General features: G+C 40.3%; 1 protein-coding gene across 6 annotated transcripts in view; it reads right to left on the bottom strand.

Annotated features, from left to right (window-relative positions):
* LOC127419281 (myosin-binding protein H-like) overlaps positions 1-13165 on the bottom strand; it is a 46457-nt gene that overhangs the window by 23943 nt on the left and 9349 nt on the right. For all 6 annotated transcript variants that reach the window (XM_051660564.1, XM_051660565.1, XM_051660568.1 and 3 more), the window contains 3 exons: positions 9838-9926; positions 9541-9736; positions 9208-9347 (listed from right to left, as the gene is read on the bottom strand). In XM_051660564.1, the coding sequence (XP_051516524.1) occupies positions 9208-9347; positions 9541-9736; positions 9838-9926 (425 nt within the window). The remainder of the gene's footprint in view (positions 1-9207; positions 9348-9540; positions 9737-9837; positions 9927-13165) is intronic.

Here is a 13165-nt window from a genome sequence, read left to right as displayed (position 1 = left end):
ACTTCACCTTGGTCAAGAACGAAAACGTTGCTACCTTGCGCGTGGAGATCGCTACTCTCCTACGGAAGGGCGCGATAGAACCTGTCCCTCCAGCCGAGATGAAGAAGGGGTTTTACAGCCCCTACTTCATCGTACTGAAAAAGGCGGTGGGTTGCGGCCAATCTTGGACCTGCGAGTACTGAACCGGGCCTTACACAGACTCCCATTCAAGATGCTGACGTTCTCACCGTCTTTTCAGCCCTTGGACCGACCTCTCGTTTCTACGGGCAGGTGTTCCTCTAGAAACTGGTCTCCAGGCGCATCGTGGTCATGACAGACACCTCCAAAATGGGCTGGGGTGCTGTTTGCGCCTGTGGACAGGCCCACAACTGCATTGGCACGTCAACTGCCTCGAGTTGTTGGGAATTCTGCTCACCCTGCAGAGGTTTCGGCCATTGATCCAGGGCAAGCAAGGTGGTCTGCGCTCTTGTTGTATGTCACAACTCGCCCGCCATCTCCTCCTCTGGAGTCAGCAGCACTTCAAGTCGCTGCGAGCCACTCACATCCCGGGCAACCTCAACACTGCAGCGGACACGCTGTCACAGCAGGTTACCCTCAGGGGAGAGTGGAGACTCCACCCTCAGGTGGTCCAGCTAATTTGGAGTCGATTCGGACGGGCACAGGTGGACCTGTGCGCCTCCCAAGAATCCTCCCACTGCCCACTCTGTTATGCCCTCACCAAGGCTCCCCTTGGCATAGACACGCTGGCACACAGCTGGCCCCCTGGCCTACGCAAATATGCATTTCCACCAGTGAGCCTACTTGGCCTACTGACCCTGTGCAAGGTCAGGGAGGACGAGGAGCAGGTCGTCCTGGTAGCACCCTACTGGCCCACCCAGACGTGGTTCTCGGACCTCACGCTCCTCGTGACAGCCCCCCCCGGAAAATTCCCCTGAGGAATCTTCTCTCTCAGGGACGGGGCACCCTCTGGCACCCACGACCAGACCTCTGGAATCTCCATGTCTGGCCCCTGGATGGTGGTAGACATGATCACTCAGGCTAGGGCCCCCTCTTTCCTTCCTGCAGGAGAGGTTGGAAGGGAGGCTGTCCCCTTCCACCTTGAAGGTGTACGTTGCCGCCATAGGAGTAAACCATGACGCAGTTGACGGTAAGTCCTTAGGGAAGCACTACCTGATCATCAGGTTCCTAAGAGGCGCCAGGAGGCTGAATCCCTCCAGACCGCGCCTCGTCCCCTCATGGGACATCTCTGTAGTTCTTCAGGGTCTACAGAGAGCCCCCTTTGAGCCTTTGCAGTCAGCCGAGCTTAAGGCACTCTCCTTGAAGACTGCCCTCCTAACTGCGCTCACTTCCATCAAGAGGGTAGGAGACCTGCAAGCGTTCTCTGTCAGCGAAACATGCCTGGAGTTCGGTCCGGGTTACTCTCACGTGATCCTGAGACCCCGACCGGGCTATGTGCCCAAGGTTCCCACCACCCCTTTTAGGGACCCCTTTTTTGACCTGGCGGCCCAGTCGGATAATCCCCCTTCTTTTTTAGGGAGTGGAAAAAAGAGAAGGGTAAAAGAGGCCACGACTGGGTTAAGCCTGTCTCTATCTTTTGGGTAGTCGACTTGTCCCCAAAGGGCCATTCGACACTCATAACTATGTTGGGGGAGGTTACATGTCGACCTGGTGTGCTGGCTATGAGGCACACTGTAGTCTGCCCACCACACACTGCCAGTTCACGTAACACAGTTCAGCCAATTGTGGCGTTTCATATAGGGACCCCTAGTGTCACTACATCGACACAACGTCAAGTGAGTGACAGATAGGGAACATCATGGTTACTTGTGTAACCTCCGTTCCCTGATGGCGGGAACGAGATGTTGTGTCCCTCCTGCCACAACGCTGAACTACCCGCTGAAATGGCCGGACCTTATATCGGCTCCTCAGCATAAAACCTGAATAAGTGGTTGCATACCAGCTCCTTTTATACCCGTATGTCCAGGGGAGTGGCATGCAAATACCACTCGCCAATTTTCATTGGCCTTTTATCAAAGACCAGAGGTGTCTCGGGCTCCCAAGAGTGACCCCTAGTGTCACTACCTTGACACAACGTCTCGTTCCCTCCATCAGGGAATGGAGGTTACACAAGTAACCATGACGTTTTCTTACAATAACTATGTTAAAGGGATGGAAAGGTTGAGCTTGATGAATGCAGTCAATACGATAGTACAGGGATTTTCAAAGTCTTGGACAGTAAGCCCCCACCCCCTCTGAGAAGAATTACAAGACTGCGCCCCGCTTGACCCCCCAATGCCCCTTTTTAAAAAAATATATATATATTTCAGATTTACAAACATGCAATAATGTTGTATGGGCCTTTACAATAACACAGTAAATAAGAAATAACATAAGCCGATACTAAGTGTAATAATCTTTATATATATATATATATATATATAGGTGCTGGTCATATAATTAGAATATCATCAAAAAGTTGATTTATTTCACTAATTCCATTCAAAAAGTGAAACTTGTATATTATATTCATTCATTACACACAGACTGATATATTTCAAATGTTTATTTCTTTTAATTTTGATGATTATAACTGACAACTAAGGAAAATCCCAAATTCAGTATCTCAGAAAATTAGAATATTACTTAAGACCAATACAAAGAAAGGATTTTTAGAAATCTTGGCCAACTGAAAAGTATGAACATGAAAAGTATGAGCATGTACAGCACTCAATACTTAGTTGGGGCTCCTTTTGCCTGAATTACTGCAGCAATGCGGCGTGGCATGGAGTCGATCAGTCTGTGGCACTGCTCAGGTGTTATGAGAGCCCAGGTTGCTCTGATAGTGGCCTTCAGCTCTTCTGCATTGTTGGGTCTGGCATATCACATCTTCCTCTTCACAATACCCCATAGATTTTCTATGGGGTTATGGTCAGGCGAGTTTGCTGGCCAATTAAGAACAGGGATACCATGGTCCTTAAACCAGATACTGGTTGCTTTGGCACTGTGTGCAGGTGCCAAGTCCTGTTGGAAAATGAAATCTGCATCTCCATAAAGTTGGTCAGCAGCAGGAAGCATGAAGTGCTCTAAAACTTCCTGGTATACGGCTGCGTTGACCTTGGACCTCAGAAAACACAGTGGACCAACACCAGCAGATGACATGGCACCCCAAACCATCACTGACTGTGGAAACTTTACACTGGACCTCAAGCAACGTGGATTGTGTGCCTCTCCTCTCTTCCTCCAGACTCTGGGACCCTGATTTCCAAAGGAAATGCAAAATTTACTTTCATCAGAGAACATAACTTTGGACCACTCAGCAGCAGTCCAGTCCTATTTGTCTTTAGCCCAGGCGAGACGCTTCAGATGCTGTCTGTTGTTCAAGAGTGGCTTGACACAAGGAATGCGACAGCTGAAACCCATGTCTTGCATACGTCTGTGCGTAGTGGTTCTTGAAGCACTGACTCCAGCTGCAGTCCACTCTTTGTGAATCTTCCCCACATTTTTGAATGGGTTTTGTTTCACAATCCTCTCCAGGGTGCGGTTATCCCTATTGCTTGTACACTTTTTTCTACCACATCTTTTCCTTCCCTTCGCCTCTCTATTAATGTGCTTGGACACAGAGCTCTGTGAACAGCCAGCCTCTTTTGCAATGACCTTTTGAGTCTTGCCTTCCTTGTGCAACATGTCAATGGTCGTCTTTTGGACAACTGTCAAGTCAGCAGTCTTCCCCATGATTGTGTAGCGTACAGAACTAGACTGAGAGACCATTTAAAGGCCTTTGCAGGTGTTTTGAGTTAATTAGCTGATTAGAGTGTGGCACCAGGTGTCTTCAATATTGAACCTTTTCACAATATTCTAATTGTCTGAGATACTGAATTTGGGATTTTCCTTAGTTGTCAGTTATAATCATCAAAATTAACTAAATAAACATAGAAATAAACATTTGAAATATATCAGTCTGTGTGTAATGAATGAATATAATATACAAGTTTCACTTTTTGAATGGAATTAGTGAAATAAATCAACTTTTTGATGATATTCTAATTATATGACCAGCACCTGTATATATATATATATATATAAATATAAGACAGCAGGCACATTTTGGCCACTTGTTTGAAATTTTATCAGGTGTTTTCCTCTAGTGTAATATTATCAAAATGCATAATGTTTCAGGTGTTGGAGCAATTCACCAATGATGATAAATAACCTTTAATTCGGTCTGACAGACTCATTCAGCCAATGCGTTCAACACTGATGTGCGATTATTAACTATAAATGTTTCTAGTAATAATATGAAACCTGATGCATGTGGCTAGAGTCTTCCTATATTTTATATTTTTGCTTATTGATATTATGCTTGAATCAACTATAATCAGTAGCTATGCAATTATATTCATATAGTCACACTTATGTACTCAGTTTTATATTCATTTATATCATCACTGTATAACTATCATTATATTCATGCTTGATGCCTTATGTATCCAGTGTTCCAGTGAGAACTAAATACATGCGTGAGACCAAATGTATACATTTGGTCCTCTAATATATTAGTTTGTTACCCTTTTGACCTGTTGGTTACCCTTTTGACCTCATGAGGCTTCAGAGCAGACATAGTACAGGCATAGACCTAGTACACAACAGGATATGTTTCAAGACACCTGTCTTCGTATTTCACTGAGATAAGTAAATGTATGAGTCATTTGCATAAATAAATGTATGAGTGGGGCTTAGGGTTATTACATCATTGTGCAGAACTTTCTGCACCTAAAAAGGAAATGCCTGCTGGAACAGTCTCTAGAGGGTATAAAGATCTTAACGAAGTGTCAGACTAACACTCCTGCTCTCTAGCTCTCCGCATCTGATCTCCAACTTTGAGGCCTCATCTATGTACTTTATCTTTTTTCCATTTACTTAGTTCATTAGACAAAGACAAGACTTTGTGTTGTTAGGTTTATTCCAGGACTTAGTCCTTGGATATATCCTTAAGGAATAGTTCACCCAAAAATGAAAATTTGCTGATAATTTACTCACCCTCAGGCCATCCAAGATGTATCTGAGTTTCTTTCTTCATCAAAACAGAATTTAAGATTTTTAGGATTTCATTTCAGGCCTCCTCTTTTAAACAATGCAAGTGAATGTACTCCATTTTTGACGGTCCAAAATGAATATTTAATGTGCATCAAAAGAATCCACACGATTCCAGTCGACAAATAAAGTTCATCTGAACCCAAACGATTGATTGTTTTTTAGAAACAAAACAATACTTATATACTTTTTAACTACAAATGTTCACTTCCGTACATCTCTGTGACTCATGTCCATGAGAGGGATGACGTAAGCTTGTTGATAAGGTCACACGTCACGTGGAGGAGGAGGCAGGAAATGCGTCATTGTTTACAAGAGAAGGAGCGATGTACAAAAGTTTAATTGTCTTTGCTGTAGATTTGTATGTGTATTGTTCAAAATGGTCATTTGGTGTGTGTATCCTGGATGCTTCAACCTTCAGAAAACTCCAAAGAAAATGCATGCCGTGAAAAATATAAACTTTTCATCGATTGTCTATAAATGATCATGAGCGACTGAAGCTTTGGCTTATCGCTCTGAACCTGGATAACAGTACACCCCTACATTCTCTCAAATATTGGAGGGTGTGCAGTGAACATTTTACCCCTGAGGATTTCAGACCATCGAAAGAAACACAGGGTTGATATCTGAATTCATCAGCTGTGCCCGTGCTTTTTTTCCAGTGAACTCGGGTATGTGTGAAAACTTTGGCACTGTCACACCTCCCTCGGGCTCTGCACCTCCCTCAGCGCTCATCACCCGATTTCTAATTCACCGCACCTGCACTCAATTCGCTCACTCATCACTGCCTGCATAAATAACTCACCTTCATGCCACTTCACTGTCAAGTCTCACACAAAGGACTCAGTGTTTATTTACCTGTCTGTATTTGCTCTTGATCTTCGTTGATATTTGTTTAGTGCTTACTCTGCTGTTTCGCCTGTTACCTCTTCTTCAGTTCTGTGGACATTAACCTTGTGAATCCCTCTTCAGTTTGTGAAGCTTCTCTTCTATGTGATATCACCTGTACCATTGATCTCACTGTGTAAACCCTCTTTAAATCCCGTGAATCTCAGTAAATGCTCTCGCACTTGGTTTCACTAACTGCAACTTCCTGACAGTCATATAGCCTATATATTTGTTGGGCCTCATGTATTCAGATAGAAGACAAAGGCAGGCCTAATACAGTCGTTAAAAACCTAACTCAAGCCCCCACCTTCCAAGTCGTAAATCTTACTGATAGAAATCGCACCAAAATCAAACAAAGGGAGTCCAAAACAGACTACAAATCCATGAAGCCTTGCTCACTAAAGGATCGAACTCTCAACTCCTATTGGATGAGGCACACAACAGAACGTCCCTCAAACATGACATCATCAGGAGTTGAAATACCTCTGAAATGCTTCCGGGATTTGCTTCCAGTGACTTTGTTTGCAGCGTGTGGACGCAGCTCTTTGCTGCTCTCAGGTGCAACCTCGTGGCACAAGGAAGTAACGTCTGACTTGAAACTGTGGCCATACAATCTCCATCTTGCTGGACGAGTTGAGATTACTCTGTGTTCAACCGAACACTCTAACGGATCCGAAGGAGACCGCCGAGCAATTCGCATCTTCATCCGTTTGCCTACAGAAGTGAAGAGATTAAAGATTTCTCTTCCATCTTCAGTCAAGTCGACATTTCTGAGTTCTCCGCCAGCCCGCCGAGAATCAACAGCCGTACCGCCCGCCGACTGAGCACGGAAACGGCCTCCCGTCATCACCCGAGCCTCAAGGAACCGGGTCAAAGTTAAAGGACGGAGGAAAACACATTCTACCTGTGTCCTCATGCGATTCAAGTAAGTCTGGGCAGAGATAGAATATTATAGTGTGTTATTCTTGTGTTTCAAGGTTTTTGCTTGTACAGTTTACGGACCACCATGTCCGCTCATTATTAATACTCAGGGTATTAATTATCATGAATTTGTTTTGCTGTACTGTGGTCCAACCAAATTAGATTGTTGTGCAATTTCGCCATCGCGGGTGAGACAGCAACTGAGTTCATCCATTAAAGAGTCAAATAACGCGGGACTTTTACGAGCCCCGCTCGTAAAACCGCGTCTCTGAGTGATAAACTGAGAGCTGCTTTCTCTCCCACCATTGCGAAATCGGCTTTAGGGCTGTCACTTCTCTCTCTCTCTCTCGTACTAACCACGCTGACACACACACACACTGTCACACACACACCTTATTTGTTATAGGATTATTTTATTTCCATATCTAATCATATCACTGTTTAGTTTGTAGTTGTAAGTCGGAAGTTTATTGACTGCATTGTATTAATTATTAATTGATATTACTGCATAAATAAACTTTGTTTATATTACAAAGAGAAGTGTTTTGGTTTGTTTTGCATACGCCTGTGTCATGCTGACGGGATGTCAGTGCTCGGATTCAAACCTTCATTCATTGTTTTTTTTCCGGAAAATCGTCATTCTTCGAATGTCGATTTTCCTAAGAAAACAATCTAATATTGAGACTGTTTTACTATCTGGTTATTAGTCCCTGATTCCAGGGTGGTGCCCCATCAATGTTAATCCTTATTAATATTCTATTGATTTTTGATAATTGATAATTATCTTTGATGATTGAATTTGAATGATCAATAAGCTAGTGTTAATTTTAATTAATGTTTCATCGATGTTAACAATTAACGATTATCTTTGATAATTGTTGATTTTAAAGGATTTTAAAAAGCTAACATTGATTCTCATCAATGTTCTATTGATTTTAATAATTAATAATTATCTTTGATAATTATTAATTATTGCTAATAACCAAACTTGCTCCTAAACGTAGCACACTACATTTACTGGAGCCCCATAAGATTTTTAATGAGTTAGATTCAATTGATTAATTTAAATATTAATAACTACAGAAATAATTAATTATTTCTGATAGTAACACTGATCTAAACAACCAGTAAAGCCCTACATATTTCTGCTAAAGAAAAAACACAAGTAGATAATGCAACGGCATTGCTCTGAAATAAAGGATGGTTATTTACTGCAGTAATGTTTTTTTATTATTATTTGGAAATAATTTTTTATTTTATGTTATATTGTGTGAATAATCTTTCTTTTGTGTGTGTGTGAGTGTGTGTATGTGTGTGTGTGTCTCCCTATTATTTACAACATATCAAACTGTATGATGGGTTATTTTATTAGAATCTTGAGGATCTCTTCTCTTCTAAAATCAAAATCCTCCAACATCGTGTTTGAAATTGTTTTGGACTGTTCTGGTTTGTGAATGGCGCTTGGTCTGTGCTTTGTGCAAGTTTCTCTTGTAAACAATGACGCGCTTCCTGCCTCCTCCTCCACGTGATGCGTGACCTTACCAACAAAGAAGATATCAGTCGCACCAGATGTTTAATTGACAACTTTATTTGCTCATGTCACTCACATCAGAAAATAATTATTACTATATGAATTTAACCATGTATTATGCTGCATTTAAAAAAAGGATACCGGCCAAATAGTGAGCTGATTACTCAAACTCCGATATGGTTTCTCCCTTGATATAACAAGTCTGCAGAGGCAGAATATGAATGAACAGAGGTGGAGCTGTGTGGCTTTATAACAGATTTGCGAATGCATAGGACACGTTTTGAGCATGCACACACCCTTCCTGAGCAAGAGCAGGGAGATTTGATAGAGCAGCGTAGTTTATTTGAGAGCGTGCGTCCAGTTTTGTGCAAGAGCCTAGGACTTCAGAGCGAGCGGAGAGATCCGTGCTGGTGCAACCGGATGCGCTCTCGCATGATCTGCATGTTGTGCTCTCAAAATTAAAAGTATTATAACGTAATTTATCTTCACGATACATTTTTATTGTATTTATGTATCTTTTGATTTTACTTGGTGAAATTATCATCAATCTCTGTGCCCCCCTGAGGAGGCATGCCTCCCAGTTTGAAAGCCGTGGCAATAGTACAATCTATGCAAAAATTTTGACAAATTATTGAAAATTTTACTTGTCTTCCAGTCATGCCATATAAAGGGTCCAAATGATTTCACTTTTGGGGTTTTACAATTTTATGGATTTTATTTGATCTTTTTAATTGGGGGGAATCATACTGTAACAGGGTTGCATGTAAGTTACTTACTCCAGTTTTTTTGTCAGCCTTCTGAATAGTGTATCCAGTGATCCCAGTGTTGCCATTGTCTTTGGGAGGTGTCCATTCCAGAGCTGCATTGAAGCCCCAGGTGTCAACCATCTTGATGGAGGCTGGAGGACCAGGCAGATCTACACACAGATGATCAACCATTGAAAATTTATTTAGTCTTCTTAGTCTGGATCATTTTACATTCTAAGGTCTTATTCAGGACACAGAAGTGTCAAGGAATGAACTAAGAATGAAAATGGGAGGGGGACAGAAATAGAAATGTTCCAAGAAAAGCACTGAAATTAACCGTCTCTGGATCATCGTGTGCCTCACCGACAATCTGAATTATGATGATAGCCTTGTCCTCGAAGCTGTCAACCTTCACACTCATCTCATAGTTGCCTGAGTCATCTCTCTCAGCCTTGCGGATGAACAGGATGCTATCCTTGTCGCTGTTGCGGATATTTACCTTCTTTGTATCCAAAGGCTGGCCATCCTTGGTCCATGATATCACAGGTTTAGGTTTGCCCTAAAAATATAAAATATATGATTAGAGAGGCTTTGTGGCATATGTTGTAACCTAAACAACACCATCTCTGTTTGCCATATAAATACAAAATCTTGACTTACACAGAAAGGGATGACGAGGTTGATCTGTTCTCCAACTTGCTTGATATATCTTGACCTTAGGAATCGGGGCATGCGGATCCTGGGGCGATCTGAAAGAATGGAGATCCACAAGAGCAAATTTATGACATTTATTTATTTGGAAGTGTTTTGTGACAAGGTCCGGGTTACAAGGGCTTGCTTTGAGATGAATAAAAACAATGTAGTTCACTTTTCCTTTAATTGCCAAAACCTCAGTTTTCTTAAAACAAAAAGTTCACAAAATATACAGTACATATAATAAAATAGGTTTAGTAATTGAGTGTTTCTTCAACTTTGGGCACGTTCATGTCCCAGGGTTTTATATATAAAGAGAATTATTTGAAGATCACATTAAAACAGAATTGGAAACTTTTTACCAGCCCTTCATCATTTATTTTTGGTACTTCTCAAATGTATTTTATGAAAAGATTTTAATGTTTTAGTCTTGTACCAGACCCCGACTTTCAATATTAAACTATGAAAATCCCTAATAATAATACAAATCATTCGATGTTTAAAATTATGACAATCTAAACAAAGAGTGAAATAAATATAAACCATTTCAATATTTATTGTGTTGTTTTTTTTTTTCAAAAGGTGAAATACGATGAAATATGAGAAATGATGTTTGAAGAAAATAATGAAAATTTAAGGTAAATATATCTCATGAGTGGAGTATTTTTATTTGCTGTCATTTACAAATTAAGCTGTATTTTTTATTTTTTTTTTCAAATAACGTAAAAAGTGTAAAATTATTATATTATTTTATGTATTTAGGATACATAAAATGCTAGCCAATAATTTAGTCTTAGCAAGACAAAGGAGTTGGACATTTTATTAAAAAACAAATGTTAATAATTTAATTTCCATCAGCATCATTTACTCCATAGAATTATATTAAACAGAAAACAGAATTTGAGTGTTGTGCTGGAAATTACACTGTGGTGAGTTTCAGAAAATATGACAAAAATGACATAAGTCTCATGTGATGCATGTAAAGACATTGTTGGACATTGTTAGTAGACAAACCTTTTAATATAATATTAAATTAAAAATTAAAATTATACAAATATACACATATAATACAAATATGTGTGAAAAAAAGTTAACGCAACTTTACTTGTCCACAGTGCTAAAAGTGCCCGAAGTTGATGAAACACCCAACTGCAAAATTATTTAAGTGAGTTACGATTAACCTTTTAACTGGTTTATTCTTGGTATATTGGGAGAGCTAGTCCATAGTGAAGCTACCGATGCATCTTAGGTCACTGGAATGCATCCAAAAAAAGATCAGTGTGGAATGTGAAAGTCATCACACACCTGTCTGTCTGTAGGTCAACAGGGTTAGTATTATAGCACAGTCTTTGTTAAGGACAGACTCATCCTTTCATACAGAATTGTAACTAGTTGCTTATTTAAATGGATGGTTCACCCAAAAATGAAAATTCTCTCATTATTTACTCACCCTCATGATATCCAAGGAGTGTATGACTTTTTTTTCTTCACCAGAACACATATGAAGAAAAATATCTCAGCTCAGTTGGTGCTTAAAATGCAAGTGGGTGGTGATATAGTAAATAATGAGAGAATTTTCATTTTTGGTTAAACCGACCCTTTAATTTGTAGTGGCTGTACACAAACAAACTGACTTTGAGAGGTAATTATCAAAAGAGGCTTGGGCACGTAAATGTGGTTTGCCTTTGTGGGACACATTTGTAGGCTCATGCTGGTATATTTCCCATTTTAAAGGGGTTTACTTTTATTGGAAGATTGTTGAAGTTGAAAAACACACATGAATCTTCATCAATACCAAATGTCCCTGCTGAAAAGACCATTTTAAACCAAAATGAATTTCCATGCTGGTCAAGGCTGGTTTATGCTGGTTAGTGTTGGTTTTGGTACTGGTCTAATTGGTCTATCAGCATAGGTAACTTTGCTGGTTGAGATAACTGAGGAGTCTATTGGGGACCATATACCAGCACACCAGCATCAAACACATAAGCCATGTCTGTCTTTTCACCAGGGCTTCTTTTGGTTTAGAAGGGTTTTAGAAAATATGATCACTGATCACTTTCTCTGTAGACAACAATGTGTTACCCATCACCCAGCCTTTGACCTCTCTGATCTAAATCCTCACTGGCTGCCCTCTCCTCACACGTGTCACAATCACTCTGCTGAGAGTACAGCATTACAAATCTAGTAATCCATACAAATAACTATACTTTCCAGATATTTCCCAGGAGCAACAGGTTGATTCATTATGGTAGGAAGTAATTTACACCTTGCTTTTATCTGTGGAGTGGCACACATTGTTGAGATGATGTAACTTTTGACATGCTGTTGACACATTGCTTGATTTTGCTGTTGTGGGTTCTCTGAACAGGCAGTTCTCTTTGAAGCTTAGGTCACATTCTGCTCACCTTCAGCATGCATTACAATACCTGACCTGATTTCTCTAATGCCTATGCTTGTATGTGTGAAAAGCCTAATCCTTGTTCTTTAAAACCTTTTAACAGGCAATGTTCTGACATGTAATCCTGTATGATGTCTTGAATCACCGCCATCCACCACAACATACATCAACTAAACCAGGGGCGTAGCAGTCATTTTAAAGGGGGGGGGGGGAATCTTGTGGAGCACTTGCTTCTGTTTCACACATGACAATAAAAGACTGAGCACAAGCTGGTCCTTGAATAAATTATTTAATCAATTACAATAATGACAATTGTGCATGTGCACAAGTAAATTTTTTACTCTGTGCTTGTGCATTGTGGGATTTAAATGTATCCAAGTTGCTCGAGTGTTTTGACTATGTTCACCAAAATTCGTTCAAATCCATTTAATGATTCAGTGACCATTTCTGGTGATGCCAGAAAGTGGTGACAAATGTGTGTCTTGTGTGAAATGAGTTAGTCACTGAATCAATAATCAAAAGAACATTTTTTATCCTTTAAAATTGTTATGTCTACAGACCTACAAAGAGTCTTTTGTAGAGGTTGTAAGCATTATAAGAACAAATCAAATCTGTCATTTCCCTACAGTTCGTGAGCTGAGTTTCAATAATGTCCATGTGTTTTCATGTATAAAAAAGTGTGTCTACATATCTGTTCGCTTCAGTAAATGTTCTAAGAACACAGCAGATCTATCGTTTTTCCTACAGTTTGTCGACTGCACACCAACATAGAGGTAAAAAACAGGAGCTGATATTAAAAATAGCTTTACATATTTAACACAGATCTAGTAATCTGCTTAAATTGGCAAAAACAACCAAACTATTCACTCACAAACATAATGTAAAAAGCATAACTTA

Source organism: Myxocyprinus asiaticus, chromosome 28 (assembly GCF_019703515.2).
Source record: "Myxocyprinus asiaticus isolate MX2 ecotype Aquarium Trade chromosome 28, UBuf_Myxa_2, whole genome shotgun sequence".
NCBI lineage: Eukaryota > Metazoa > Chordata > Actinopteri > Cypriniformes > Catostomidae > Myxocyprinus > Myxocyprinus asiaticus.
Note: the sequence above shows the minus strand (reverse complement) of the source record. Positions and strands in the feature narration are given on the sequence as shown.